The sequence below is a fragment of the Myotis davidii genome, unplaced genomic scaffold, assembly GCF_000327345.1.
Source record: "Myotis davidii unplaced genomic scaffold, ASM32734v1 scaffold350, whole genome shotgun sequence".
In the NCBI taxonomy this organism is placed as follows: Eukaryota; Metazoa; Chordata; class Mammalia; order Chiroptera; family Vespertilionidae; genus Myotis; species Myotis davidii.
Window position 1 is genome coordinate 376,416 of NW_006284938.1, and position 16,209 is coordinate 392,624.

The window sequence follows — 16,209 nt, forward strand, 5'->3', positions numbered from 1 at the left end:
TGATAAGGGGGAGGTTTCCTACAAAACAAGCATAGATGGCCATTTCCCAGGAGGGTGTTATTCCTGTATTGGCCTTTAATGGAGACCTTATGGAATGATTTGGTTTTGATTTTCTGGATAAATGAGTGAAGCAGTGATTGGGGAGATATAGCAAATAACATTTGTACTTACCTTTATAGTATAATTATAAGGCATTTGGAGAAATATTTCTATTATTTGTTGTCCTCAAAGAGTTCCCTCATTCTTGTAGGTGGGAAACTGAAAGTCAGCTGGTGCAAACTCCAATGACAGATGTTTATAAGGTGAGGGACAGCTTGCTCCTCCCTTCCTCCTCCTACCTGACCCAGTATAGGGCAAAGTTAGAAAGTTTCTCTTGGGCACTTCCCTCTGGTTCAGCTGTTCTTATGCATGCCTGAGCCTGGAATTGATCTTTCAGACATGTGACATTACTGTCCCTAGCCAGCCTGCCCTCTTAGCCATTTTTTTTCCACTCAGGTTACTGGATAGAAAGATAAGAAAAAACTGCTCTGGAGTCCAGATTAGATTCATTCTTTCTAACCTTTATAAGCTCTCTCTCTCATTGCTTCTCAGCAAATCCCTGAATCAGTTTGATCTCTTCTTCACAACTGCCATGCCAGAGCTTTCCTTTCTTTGTGAAGAGAGGTACTCCTCTCTCCCCTGAGCTCTTAGCAGGTGAACTCATCTTCTCTTCATCAAGGCCATTTAGGCAAGAGTTTAATCATCTTTCTTCCTCTCTACCTGTCATAGTGCCTCTGGATACTTCTAAGTATCTCTGGATTTTCAGCTCCCTTCTCTCTTTCTACCTCAGAGAAAGTAGTGTCCTGCCACCTTACCAACAACCCCTCAGTCTACGAACACTAGGGATTTTTTCCTTTTCTTTTTGTTAGAGTTCAGGGTTCTAGAGGATAATATTGATTAAAGACTGCCTGCCATAAGAAGCTACAGACCAAATTAATAAATCCCTTCTCAGTCTAAGAATGTGTAGTGAGAATATATTGACAAATCATTTCTGCTTAAACTCATGAAGTAAAGAAAAAAAAGCTCATGATTTTGCAGAAGATTGCTTTAAGGAAGTGTTTGGAGAGAGGATATATATATGTTGTTGTGAAGCAGACACATACAAGATAAGGTCAGGACCAAAGCCTGGCTGATCAAACTGGACAAGATACAGCAGTATAATTTTCAGATTTAGCCAGTCTAGTATGCACATAGATAGTGCAAAGAAGAAAGAACCAAAGGGCCCAGTTCCTTTCTTCCTTGTCTTACACACCAAAAAGGACAAAAGGGAAAGAAAAGGAACCAACTGATTGCATAGTGAGCTGTGGAATATCCCTTTCCTGAAGAATTACTTCTAGAGTTCAGCTAAGGATTTTTATTTTACTCTGAAGCTCCATTCAAATGGGTAAGTCTCCCAGAGGATATAAGCAGGTGAGTGGGAGATGGCCTCAGAGCTGTTCCTTAAGGCCTTGTGTCCTCTTGTGTTTTAGAATGATCACAAGGCATTCTACCAAGTCTCAGATCAGCTGTAGCCCAGCCTCTACCTACTTCCAAGGTCTCTAGGGTACCATGGCAGAGCCTTGCTCCTATGGCCATAAGGACCAGATAAGGCACAGATGATAATGTTGTATCTGAGTATCTACTTAAAACCCTGCCTCTGTGAGACGGGGATTCCATTGAAATGCAAACATCACTTGGGTTCACTGGCCTATGAACCCAGTAGTGAGAGACCAAAGACTAATTTCTATTTAACTTGAATTCTAACTTAATAATGATATAAATACTTTAATGTTTAATGCTTAAGCAGAATTTAATTAAAATTTCTTTGGCATTAAGCCAAATTTTGAAGTGAATTGGAACTGGTTTGCATTTCTTAAATTGGACTTACTTTGGAAATAATGAAAAAGTGTGAGAATCTTGGCTGAATTCCAATGACTGTGACTCAACTTGTTAAAGTTAAATTTTAATATTTACATATTACATACTATAATATTTATACTAGGCAACAGATTGGGAATGTAGAATTCAAAATAAAATACACTTTCACTTGGAATTACAGTATGTTAATTATTGCACGCAGAGAATTGGGGGTTATCTAATATAGAGACTGGGGCACTTGAGCAAAATATTTTGAATATAAACACTGATAAGCATGCAATTCTAGCTTGTACTCATGTGTTGGGTTTCATGGCAATGACTAATTGTTGGTTTCACTCTTATTGAGATATTTAGGGGAAATCTGGCTCCTACACAACACCATCTACTAACTTAGATGATAACAGAGTCAGTGAGGCTATTAATGACCTTTCCTGAGCATGCCAGAGCTGGGCTGGCTCAGAAGTGGTGAAAAAGGGATAAGCTTACAAAACAGAGAAAGTAGGGGAAGTTACATAAAGATGAATACAGACATAGAAGGACCTTGGGAATTATCCAGTACAAGCTCTGTGTTTTGCATGTGAGGAAACTGAGGCCTGAAAGGGTTAAATAAATTTGCTTGAGGTCACCAAGCTAGTTAGTGATAGGCCTGAGATGGAAACCCAGATTTCCAGACTCTAATCCAGAGAGTTTTATCACTCCCAGATAGAAACCCACATGCACTTACCTGCAGTTTGTCTATTTGTAGATATATAGTTAAATACCTGGGTCTAACATCCAAGATCCTTGGAAATGATGCTGTAAAGGGCATTCAGAAGTCAGTTGGAGGTTGGAGTGCAACTGGATGGTATATGTGTTCCTTTCAAAACCCTCAAAGTCAGGATTCCACATACACTGTGAAAAATAGTTGCAAGTACTAGTCAATGTACTATTAAGCTCTCCAGTCTGGGGTGGAGTGGGGAAGAATTCAACCCAACATCTTGACTTGCCTTGTACAAATGGAGCATTTGGCCTACCTGTGAGAGCTTGAGCACCTGAAACTGAACTTGCCACTCGTCAGAAGGAGGATTTTTCATATTGAGCAGAGGGCTGGCCAGTTGCAGGTGATTCTTGCGGTCTCTTCTGAGATGCTCTAATATAAATCTGCCTCATAAGTTGTGGATACGCATGTGTGCAAACATAGGTCCCAGGAACATCCACTATATCCAAAATTTTAGCCAACGTATTGGTTTAATAGCCTCCGGTTTTGCCTATAAGACAACATTGAGACAACCAGTTACAAAGAAAGCATTCTGTCACTCACTAGGTCATTTAGTCTGCAACTCCTTTATATAATGACTCTCTGCTTTGTGCCAAACCATGGGGTTTCCTTGGAGAGTTTCCAAGTTACATTTTTTCCTAAACTAATCTGACAGCTGGAATATTAAAGCTTTTTTACATGGTGTGGGTTGCTTGCATACACTAAGTCCTATTTAGTTTTTAGTGATTCATGAACAGTTTAAAGGAAAACTTTCAAACACATTTTATCTGTTCAACCTCCTGTCTAAAACCTTCTGGAGTGGAGGAATGTTCCTTTCCTGTCTTCTCTTACCTTCCTTTCTGTTGCAAAGCAGTGAGCTTAGAACACTGGATAGGAGACAGGAAACCCAAAGGGTATATAGAGAAAAGAGCACTAAATTAAGAGTCAGAAAACCAGGGCTTCAGTCCAAAGTCATGCCACTCATCAGGTGGATGACATTGGGTGACCCATTTCCCCTATTTGTATTTTATCTTCCCTATAATGAAAAATGATGGCTTTGATCTTCATACCTTCTAAAAACGCTTTGATTGAAGATTGTTTTCCTGCTCAATTTTCTCCAGTTTTCACATTCATGGTTTGAATTTCAATAAAGTGTTTTGCAGGTGTGTAGTACCTTTCAGGATACATTTTCTCCTGTTGGAAGATTTGGCGTCATCTTTATTGTTGTAATTTCATGGAACTCTCTTATTAATCAATAAATTTGATGGGTTAATGTGTATGTTTTTATAAATGAGTAACCACATATTTAATCCTATCTAATAAAAGTCAAACAAGCAAATTGACCATACCTTCACTATGCCCAAGCCACACCCACCAGCCAATCAGAGCGACTATATGCAAATTAACCCAACCAAGATGGTGGCAGGCAGTCATGGAGCTGGAGCAAGCAGGAGGCTTGGTTGCCCCTGTGATGGAGGAAGCCAAGCTTCCTGCCTGCCCTGGCCTCTGCTGAAGGAGTGGCTGGGGGCCTGGGTCGCTGGGAGCAGGGCAGAAACTAAGCAACTGGGAAAGGGGTGCCAGGCTACTGCTGGGAGCAGGAACTAAGCAGCGGGGAGAGGGGTGCTGAGCCACTGCTGGGAGCAGGGCGGGAACTTCTGCCATGTCGCCATGACAACACAGCAGAAGTTCCCTCCCTGTAGCTGCTTGCTCATTCACTTACTCGCTCATTCATTCACTCATTCACTTACTCACTCATTATTCACTCACTCAGCAAACCCTCTCAGGTCCCTGGCACCAGGCCAGGAACTGAAGGTGAAGCAGGATAAGACAGAGCTATGTCCTCAAGATGTTAGTAATTCAGTAGGGCAAAGCAGGCACATGAACGAGGCAGTTGTATGTAACAGATGCAGTGTACTCTGTTCGGTGAGGGCTGTAACTAACGCTAACTCTTTTTCTTCTGTGCACAAATTTCGTGCATTGGGCTGCTAGTATTCTATAATATGTAAACATGATGAATCCATCTTTGATCATTGTGCTCAAGTAGAACATAAGAGGGCAAGTGTGACCCCACTTATCTTAGGCAATTGAGCATCTAGCTATTTGAAGTAATTTAAATGTTTTGTGTAAGTCTCTTAAGCTACTGGCATATGAATAAGAAACATATTTCAGATCACTTTCAAATGTTTATTTTTATTTAGTTTTACTGAGTAATACTACCTTACATTGCTGGAGAAGCCAGGCATTTTCCCTCTTATCTCTCTCTCCCAAAGATCTAGTGTCTCTTCTCTTAGTGATAACAAGGATAATGCTAAATAACATGGATAAAACAATTTACCTTCACAGATGTTTTCACATACATTATCTTATTTGAGGGTCACAGCAATTCCCATAGATACTAGTAAGAAAAGTCAAGCCTTGGAGAGCCAAATGACATTAAATAATACAGCAGGTGTGGATGAACACAGACCTTCAGGCTTTGCCCTGCCCTACTTAAGGCACTCTTCACGGGTGTGATGCTTTTCAGAGGGGGAATTTAAAAGTTTTAATCAATCATTCTTATACATGAATCAATCACCTCTTCTAAGAATATTGAAGCCCTACTCTATGTAATGAAATGCCCTTAGGCACTGGGAGGACAAGAATGATTAAACTTTTGTGCAAAATAATGCCCTACCCCCAATGATATTCATGTCCTGAGCCACTAAACCTGTAAATACATCCTATATAATAAAGAGCTAATATGCTAATTAGACTGAACAGCAAAATGACCATCCAGATGACCTTCTGGACAAAGCTGGGGCTGTGGGGGCTGAGCCCCTTGCACAAATTTCGTACATCAGGCCTCTGTTATTTATAAGGCAAGAGGGACTTTGCAGATCTGATTAAGTTAAGGGTCTTGAACCCTAGAGATGACCCTGGATTGTACAAGTGAACTCTAAATGTAATCACAAGGGTTTTTCTTACGGGGAGAAAGGAGGGTCAAAATCAGAGATGTGATGACTAAAGCAGAGCTGAGAGATCTGAAGATGCTATGCTGCTGGCCCTGAAGGTGGAAGAAGGAGCCGCAAGTCAAGGAAGGAAGGTGACCCTTAGAAACTGGAAAAGACAAGAAAACCAATTCTCCACCAGAGCCTTCAGAAGGAATGCCTCCCTGCTGACCCCATGATTTTAGCTGAGATTCATTTCAACCATCAGAACTGAAAGGATACATTTGTGTTGTTTGAAACTACTGAGTTTGTGCTAATTTACTACAGAAACCACAGGAAACAGTCAATGGCTGTCTCAAGGGACTCACGTTCTCTTACAGTAAATAGATCAATCAGAACAAGTGAGGGTGAAGAAGTACTATGGAGTTCTGGGTAAGTGGAGACTGGTGGAAAGGTACAGTGTCAAATTAGGATTCCTAAAGAAAGTAACAAGGAAGATGAGTCACAAACATCTGGGCACAGTTGTGTGTGTGTGTGTGTGTGTGTGTGTGTGTGTGTATGTGTCATTGTGCCCAAGTTAGGGCTATTCCAGAAGGAAATGAATGTTCCATTTGTACTGAGAAGTGCGGGACAGAGCAATAGAGGACCTAGTGGTGCTGAGAATTCTGTACCCTGACCCGGTCTTGGCAGAATCATCCCATTTGCTACCCTGAAGAACACTGGGTGGTCATCGATGATAGATCTTTGTGAAGTCTTCATACATGCAATATATGAGTATATAGATCCACTGAGTGCAACCCTTCATATATATTAGCATAATATTCAACATCCATTAACATAGATGCACAGTGAAATTTGAAACAGCTGAAGCTTGAAGTTGATCATCTGCTTTCTTTCCAGTTTGCATCAGAGCATACATTACGATGAATGGAAGCAATTACAGGCTGATTCAATGAGTGTCATCATTTATTGGAGTATAATTTCTCTAGCCAATCAGTGTTCTAAAAGTAACAATAAATTATATTAAACTTTTAGTATTACTTGAAGATGTAGGGGACTATGGATCAATGGGTATCTGATACTTGAAAAGCTTCAGCATTCAGTTCTTGTTGAATCTGTAATTAACAAATGAAACTAAACTAATCATGGTAAATTGTTCATTTGACTACATTCTTCTTGTTGAGAACACTGTGTGCTAAGGAACAAGAGGGTGAAGTGCTGCAGAGTGTGGGTCTGTGCTCTTGTATGTCATGGTGCCCATCAACAAATGAATTCCTCCATCAGACCATATTTGAATGGTGTGTTACTATGATAAAATGCTTCATCCTCGCAGGCTGCTGATTCATCTGGCTTGAATTGTATGTGTTAATAAATGATTGTTTTATATTTTGCTACAGATTGGCTGGCACTTTCCCAAGAAAATATCAGTAAACTGAGAAGTTCTAAATGTAATGTGTGAAACAGGTAGAAAAAAGCTGCTGGTGACTTATGCTAAGCAAAATTTTTCCCAGCAAGCTCTGGCTGGTGTGGATCAGTGGGTTGAGTGTCGTCCCATGCACTATGAGGTCTCTGGTTTGATTACCAGTCAGGGCACATGCCTAGGTTGTGGGCTCAATTCCCAGTTGGGAGCATGCAGGAGGCAGCCAGAAGATGATTCTCTCTCATCATTAATGCTTCTATCTCTCCCTCTCCCTTCTTTCTCTAATAAATTAATAAGAACAAATTTTAAAACAATTCTTCCCGGCAATTACAAGAAGCTTAGGAAGAAAATAGGCCTAAAAGGCTTCAAAACTGCCCAGAATTTAGATTTACAGACACAATTATTGGTAGATTAAGTCACATTCTATTATTTAATCTCTTTCTGTATCCAAAAAAATGCCTTCATCTTATAAAATACATTTATATTAACTGAAATAATGCTTAGGCATTTTTGATATTTCAGAGAAGGGCATGCACTGGCTCCCACACACTAGCATAGTGTTCATGATGCTTATTAAAAATATTAGGGACCATGATGTTCTGAGACTACTTAGCATAATTTTGTTTTACTAATTTACTATGCACCAGTGATACTCAATTGAGTATTAGCATTAATACACTCATAATATACAGTGCAGTGCCTCCATATGGTGCATTGGGCAGAAGCATATTAAACATATTACACAAATAGAGCTCAACACCTCACATATTATTGATCAATAATGCACCAATTAGAGAATACTGCAGTCAAGAAAATAAACACTAGCATATGTGCATGAGGTCTAAATGAAAATGAGATAGAGGGAACAAATGAGAATAGAGAAATGGAGAAAATAAGAGAGGACCAACATTGGTTACACTGTTACACTGAACCCCAAAGCACAAAATATTTTATTGTTCTGGAGCAGAGTATCAAAACCAATATCGATTAATCTAAGTGGGTGATTAAGTACACCTAGAAAATATTTTTTAGCCTAGCACTGCCCAGTAGAAATATAATGTGAACCACAAATACAAGCCACATATGTAAGTTTAAATTTTCTAGTAGACATGTTAAAAAAAGTGAAAAGAAACAGGTGAAATTAATTTTACTAACATATTATTTAACTCAGTGTATGCTAAATACCATTCAGACATGCAATCTGTATAAAATGATAAATTTTGTATTTAACAGGATTTTCATACGTAGTCTTTAAAATCTGATGTGTATTTTATACTTATAGCATATTTCATTACAGACAAGCCACTTTGCAAGTGCAAAGTTTGGCTGGAGGCTACCGTGTTAGTGCAGTTTTAGATTAATCCATTACAATTTCTCTCCTCCTATTTCTACATCATATGCTCCTTTGGATAAGTGGTTCTTTAGAAGGCTGTGACAGTGAGATTAAATGTGTTAACTTAGGGACTGAAGCTCAGAGTGGCCTATGACTTGCTCAAAGTCACACATATTTAAGTGGCTGAATCACTCTCTCAGACCTTTCCACTATGTGGCCTCCTCCTTTCAAAAGTCCATCTTGCATGTGTTCCTCCATTTCATTGTTTTGTTTTTTTTTTTTTTTTTAAACCACATGGACTATTAGCTAGTTCATTCTAATGATAACCCATAGAAAGCTATTTTCAAAAAAACCTTAAAATAATGCCCCTTTTTCTTCTAACACTTAGCAACTCTTCCCATGTTCTGAAATAATAGAATCAGCAAGCATTTTGCAATTAGTGCACAGGATGATATACTAGAAAAGAAAAGTGTTCCTGGAAGTAGATAACTTGCCTTCATACCTGATTCTATTCCTCATCTGTGAAATGAGAGGTTAGAATGTCTGTCTCACCTATTTCTCAGGGTTGTTGCAAGTGTCATGTAAGACCATACTTGTTTAAGTGCTTTGTGAAGTGAAAAGTACCATACAAGTATAAGAGTTTGTTGCTTTTCAAAAGAGAAACATTTAAAAATCTCGGTGTACAGCAGATCCAGTTATTTAATTTGTAATTACATTGATTATTTGTGAATACACTCACCTTCAAAAAATTACACCACTACAGATAAAGCTAAACTCTCCTCAGTTAATCCCCAATTACTCTCCCTTCCCCTGAATCACCCACTACAAGTCCACTTCATATAGGCATTTTGTAAAGGTGCAAATATTTAGGTGAGGGCCCAGCACTGGATCCGACATAAGCAATCAGCACACCATACTTCTGAATGATAGGCTTGGCTGGTGACCTCATGTAAGCAGAGCCACCTCCACAGCACACCACATCTGTACCAATACTGTTGCTCATGTAATATGCTTATCACATGTGTCAGGGAGTGTGTGTATGCACTATGACAAAACTCAAGAATAGATTTTGCATTTGTGGGTAAATCCATTGGATCCATACTAGATTCCTGAGATAAACCTGCATCTCCTATTGACTTAAATAGTTTTTTCATAAGCTCTGGAAAAAATAAAAGCTAGCACTTTCTTTTTCATATTAACTGGCAAGCATATTGGCTATTAAACCTACTGTGGAGAAGAAAAGCCACCAAACACTATTATGACAATTTAAATAATGATAATGATTATAGATATAAGAACTGCTATTTGTTCAAGTAATTTTTATTTAAAATGTGAAATATGAAAACATTAAATTACAAGACAATGTCCATTTTTATTCATTCTTCTTCAGAGGACAAATGCAAAGTGACAGAAGATTTTAATAACAATTGTTAGCATACCTAGAATAATCTTTGTTAACCAAGTTAGTATTATTAATGTTATTAACATGTATCTTGTTTCAAAATATGAGCTTATTGTTTTAATTTGCTTTTTAAACAGCCACAGCAGGGTCTCTGAGCACTTAAATAAAGCAGAGAGAGTTTATTAGAACAGGAGAAAACTATTTGGATATATTGGTCACAACTTGCATACAAGCTCTTTTGACAGGAACCCTCTGTTGAAGAGTAAATTACACAAATTGCCAGTTATTGTCATTTTTAATAAATAAACCTATCTTTTTCCTCCCTCCCTCCCTCTGGCTGCTATGCGATTGTGTTCAAAAAACATATTTTCAGTGGGACCATTTCTATTACAGAGTGATTGAGCTCTGATTTACACATCAATTACCCACCTTCATGGAGATTTTCATGCTCCCCTAGCTGACATCAATGAAGCATAACTGCGTAAATGCTTTATTTCATTCCAGTTTTGGATATCTGAGACTGATAACTAATCATATTGAGAGACAATGTGCTATAATACAGGAAACAATAAATGCTTCTTTTGAAATCTCATCTATCCTTTTTTTTAGGTTTATTTTATTTATTTATTTATCTTTATTGATTAAGGCCGTAGTCAGCAAACTGCGGCTTGCAAGCCACATGCGGCTCTTTGGCCCCTTGAGTGTGGCTCTTCCTAGGCCTTAGGAGTACCCTAATTAAGTTAATAACAATGTACCTACCTATATCGTTTAAGTTTAAAAAATTTGGCTCTCAAAAGAAATTTCAATCGTTGTACTGTTGATATTTGGCTCTGTTGACTAATGAGTTTGCTGACCACTGGATTAAGGTATTACATATGTGTCCTTATCCCCCCCATCTCCGCCCCAGTACCCACTCATGCCCTCACCCACCCTGGTGTCTGTGTCCATTGGTTAGGCTTACATGCATGCATACAAATCCTTTGGTTGATCTCTCCCCCTTACTCCCGCCCTCCCCTACCTTCCCTCTGAGGTTTGACGGTCTGATCGATGCTTCTGTCTCTGGATCTGTTTTTGTTCATCAGTTTATGTTGTTCATTATATTCCACAAATGAGTGAGATCATGTGATATTTATCTTTCTCTGACTAGCTTATTTCATTTAACCAGTTTGGCTCAGTGGACAGAGTGTCTGCCTGTGGACCAAAGGGTCCTGGGTTTGATTCTGGTCAAGGAGTCAGTTGCAGACTCCTCGCCATCTCATCTATTCTTTACACACTTACCATTCACATGTATATCTCAGTCATACATTTCTTTCTATAAGACTCATGCTCTCAGTATCACAAGTGCAGTTAGGACTTTACTCTTGAAAAAAGTATCTGCAAAGACCAGACTTTCATTTTCCAGCTTCCCCAAAGAGCAGAAAACCTTGTTGTTTTCCTGACAGTGTTTTAGACCAAACATGGACAGATAATCTGAGGGACTGAATTTGGGTGCATCTTAAATCTCTTGTTAACTTGTCCATATTTGTCCCATGGGATCTTTAGTACCACTTGTTTGGTGTGTACTTGAACTAGCTGGTGCACGGAATGTGAACTCCTCCATTGCTTAAGGTCCAGCTGGAATACAGCTGCCTGAATTTGCTTCCCACCCCATGCCAACCTGATATTTTATAGCACTTTGTTTCTGTATTCATAACATGCATTACCCTGTACTGTGATTATTTTGGAGTTGATTTACCTTTCCTTCTGGGCTGTGAATTTCTTGAAGACATGTACTCTGTGTTATTTTTTTTTCTCAGCACCAAATATGTGATGTGGGCACCCAGTAAATATGTGTTGATTAAATAGACAAATTGATTAATATACTAATTAATATCTTTGTCAACATTTGTCACTGAACTTGGGCAGGAAAAATATGTTTTCCTGTCATTTGTTCATTCATTCAGTCAAAAAATCTTTATGGAGAGCTGAACACTAAGCTTGGCACTTTTCCAGATAAATGGGAGGCAGAAATGTGTTATTCCTCTCTGGTGACAGTTTCATTTAACACTCACAGTTCTCTCAGTCAGAGCAGGAAAGAGGGAAGGATAGGTAGGATAGTCAAAGGAGAGTTTCACTGGGGTATAAGGAATAGGAATGGATAACGTAATTTGGAGTAAAAGAGATAATGTGTAAGATCTTGGTTATCTACATTCACTGTGATGAAGCTCAACATTTTCACTGTGAACTGGCTCAGAAATGCAGTCTGGGGGTGTACTAGTTTGCTAGGACTGCTGTAACAAAGTACCACAAACTGGGAGGTTTAAACAACAGAGATTTACTCTCTCAGTTCTGAAAGCTAGAAGTCTGAAATCAAGGTGTCACTAGGTCTGGTTCCTTCTGAAGGCTGTGAGAGAAAATCTGTTCCAGGCCTCACTCTGGGCTTCTAGTGGTTTACTGTCAATCTTTGGCATTCCTTGGTTTGCAGCAGCATCACCCCCATTTCTGCCTTTATCTTCACTTAGCATTTTCTGTGTATGAGTCTCTTTTCAATTTTCCCCTTTTTATAAGTTCATCAGTCATATTGGATTATGGACCCACCCTACTGTAATATGACCTTGTCTCATCTAATTACATCCACAATGACACCATTTTGAAATAAGGTCATATTCTGAGGTATGGGGTGGGATTAAGTCTTCACCATATGAATTTTGAGGGGACAACCTTCATCTCCTTAAAGGGGCCACCTTATCAGGCATCTTGTCAAGATAAGAGGGAAAATGTAACCCAGGAGGAAGTCACAATGATAGGTCCATGTGACACATGAGAAAACAAGCTTAATATCATGAGAGTGTGCATAGGCAGGTGGAGAAGCAGTGTTTCTGGCAGTTCCATGCTGCAGTCTTGATCTCATGCTCTCAGTTGTATGTTCAGGCCAGAGCTCTGTGGAGTGAGCATGCCATGGAGAGTCAGGGTCCCAAAACGTAAGCCTTTAGGGCAGGGGTCCTCAAACTACAGCCCGCGGGCCACATGCAAATACAAATATTGTATTTGTTCCCGTTTTGTTTTTTTGTTTGTTTTTTACTTCAAAATAAGATATGTGCAGTGTGCATAGGAATTTGTTCATAGTTTTTTTTTAAACTATAGTCCGGCCCTCCAACGGTCTGAGGGACAATGAACTGGCCCCCTGTTTAAAAAGTTTGAGGACCCCTGCTTTAAGGGGTAGAATTGGGTAAAATTAGTGAATACATGCTGATGAAAGGGTTTGGTGAGACATGAAAATAGAGCTAGCTAAAAACTGTCAGTTAAGGGCATTAATTTCCTTAAAAGTTTAAAAGTAATTAAGAATATTATTGATGAGAAGATATTTTTTTAAAATTAAGTAGTTATTGAAATTGTCTTGCTATATCTAACTGAAAATAAAATACCTTTTAAAACTGTAGCTTATGAGAAACTGAGTTATATCACGGCTTTGAGTTGGAAAAGAATTTCTGATATTTAATGGGCATAGAGAGGAAATACTTTGGGCAGTTTCTTCTTAATTTGAACGACGGAGTTGTTCTCCGTAGGTTCGCTGCAGAAGCAATAGGTATAGAGCTTGGAATGTGGCACATGGGATGGAACCATGGTACATTGGGGCTGGATGAGGGATCATCAGGAGCAGAGGACCAAGCCAAGCCTTGGGCAGCCTGTCACAAGGCAGAATTACAATCAACCAGAAAGTCCTTTAAACCACCACTAATACTCAAAGCCTATTACTGTATCCTCTTCTGTGGATTTATGGAATCATTTCTGATAATGAAAAGCTTACATTTCCTTGAAGTAGATCAAGATTTAGATCTAGCAGTGCTTTAGAGCTCTGCATTAGCATTGACTGATTATTTTAAAGAGGGAATCATAAACAAGAAAATTTCAAGTTGACACTGAAAAATGCATGAAGAAACACTGGAAAATTAAAGAAGAAAATAAAAATTATTACCACTGATTGGCAATGGGGAACATTATGATGAGGGTATATTATGATGAGTGGAAGCAAGAACATTTTATATCATTTTTATTTTTATATAGTTTTAATTTTTGAACGAATTCAAATGTCATAAACATATAAATAAATACATTTACTATATTCACGCTCTGATTGCTTCTTTTCTTTTTCTTTTTTAAAATATATTTTTATTGGTCTCAGAAAGCAAGAGAGAGGGGGAGAGAGAAACATCAATGATGAGAGAGAATCATTGATCGGCTCCCTCCTGAACGCCCCACACTGGGGAGGGAGCCCGCAACCCGGGCGTGCTTATTTTCTCGGCTCGTTGTATCCATTCCAGGCCTATACTAGTCTTCACGAAGTATTTTTGAAAGCTTCTGAGTCATGCAGTTCTTTGCAGCTTTCTGGGTTTGGCCACATTGAATGTGAGGCAACTGTAAGTCATTGGTTTGTGTTTCAAGTGGGTCAGTGAGCCAGAAGGAATGATAAACAAAGTCTCCTTTTTAATGAACGGGTCAGAACTAAAGTTATTTTTAAACTAGATTCTATAAAAATAAAAATCAGAGACTAAACTTAAGAAAAATTATAAAAGCAGATATTAAACTCTCAGGAATGCTTAGATACTATTATTTATTGTGCAATGGAGTTTTCTTATAGTGGAGTACTCAGTACAGAGGAGAGAGGGGATATTTGTTATAAGGTTGAAGGAGATAAATATGTATGATTTTAAAAGGATAGCTAACACATTCTGAACTGCCTAGGAGAGGAGGGAAGTAATACTTGTTGGGGAGACAGACACCTCTCTCAAACAGTCAGGGATATTGGACCCTGTCTCTTAGCCAACATTTACATTATGCAAGGACAACATAATTTGATTTCACTGGGACAACTGCTTTTGAAGAACATTTCTACAGGTTTCTAGAAAATTATTGATATACTGATGACTACTGCAGGCAGATGGGAACCTTAGAGTTGCCAGAATCATGGTCATTCTATATAAAATTGGCATTTCATAGAAATGGAATTTTAGTGCACTCAGATAATATTGTTGATAATATCAATTTGAGTGTCTACCTGTGCTTGCTGTTCTGAGAAGATCTATAACATGCTCCCAAAATTCCTTCTAAGCTGAGCTATTTTTCTGGGAGTTCAGATTATACACATATCCCTGGATCAATGGCACCATGCCTGTTGTGTGAACAGAGCTTACATGTGTGGATGTGCTTTCTCTTCTACCTACCAACATCTTTTAAAGATATATATATCAGTATCTTCTTTTTGCCTAAGAGAAGGGCCTCTGGAGTCTGGCAGTCTCAGCTATTATTCTGTTTACACCATTTACTGATTATGTGACATTGGGCATGCTAATCTCTCTGGGTCTCATGCGCCTCAGTTTCCTCATCTGAAAAGGGTTGATGAGAGTACCTCATCAGAGTTTTTGTGAGGATTAAATAAGATAATACTCATAAAATGACTAGCATGGCACCTGGCATGAAGCAAAGAATCAACAGAGAATTTTTAATGCAATTGTTGTTATTATTCCGTGTGAAATAGCCATTTGTGCCAACATATGTCATCAATGCCAATTTCTGCATAATAGAATATATCTGTCCTCTAAAAAGGCCTGGTTCTTGATTTATCTTCATGTTAACTTCATCATTTTTGGTATGCCAAAATGGATCCAGTAAAAAAATATGTGGATAGTTATATCATGTATGAAGACCAGAGTTGTTTTATGTTGGATGCCTGGAATCCACTCTGGGAGATTCCAATGCAGTTGGTCTGACATGTTGGCATGTGACCCAGGGCATGAGGATTTATAAAATCTTTCCCGGGTGACTCCCATATACAGCCAAAATTGAGAGCCAGATTATAGAAGGTTGGTAACATTTAGAAATATTTTAAATTAAGAACTTATTATTTTAAACCCCATATCAATATTAATTTGTGAATTAAGTTCATATATTGACCTATTTGGTGCCTCTAGCTCAAATATCATTTTTGAATCTATAGAGAAAAGTCTTCATAGGATAGATAATGAAATATACTTTACCATAGTTGGATATTAGAAAGACCTCAGTAATATTAAATTTTTGGCATAAATTTTTGGATTAAAAAGAATTTATGAAAGATATATAGAGAGAGGAGAAGGGGACCAACATGTCACCGGGAAAGACCTGAGCAAGAGTGAGAGTGTGAGTAGGTGAGTGTGTGTGAGGAGAGTATGCATGGGTGTTAGTGTGGGCGGGCATTTGTTGGTCAGTGCAGGAACTCCAGGCGGGTAATTCAGGTGCTCCTAAAGGAGGAACTGCAGGCCACTGCCCTGTGCTGCTCTGCCATTGCTTCTCTCTGCTTGAGAGTAGAGAGCACATTTTGGAGAATCCACAGGGTCCTCCTAGCAAGGAGGTTGTAGGGAGTTGCTGTGCCCTAGTGCCCCTAAGCCACAGACAGGTGTGAAAGGCCAACCACTGATGCCCCTGACACATGGGAGGGTCATAGAAAACCAGCATGACTGAACCATCTCCCCCCCCCCC

General features: G+C 38.8%; 1 protein-coding gene across 1 annotated transcript in view; it reads left to right on the top strand.

Moving 5' to 3' along the window:
- The first annotated feature begins 250 nt into the window (after positions 1-250).
- LOC107181751 (AF4/FMR2 family member 2-like) overlaps positions 251-16,209 on the top strand; it is a 61,120-nt gene continuing 45,161 nt past the window's right edge. The window contains exon 1 of the mRNA XM_015558413.1: positions 251-302. Coding sequence (XP_015413899.1) covers positions 292-302 — 11 coding nt within the window. The 5' untranslated portion in view covers positions 251-291. The remainder of the gene's footprint in view (positions 303-16,209) is intronic.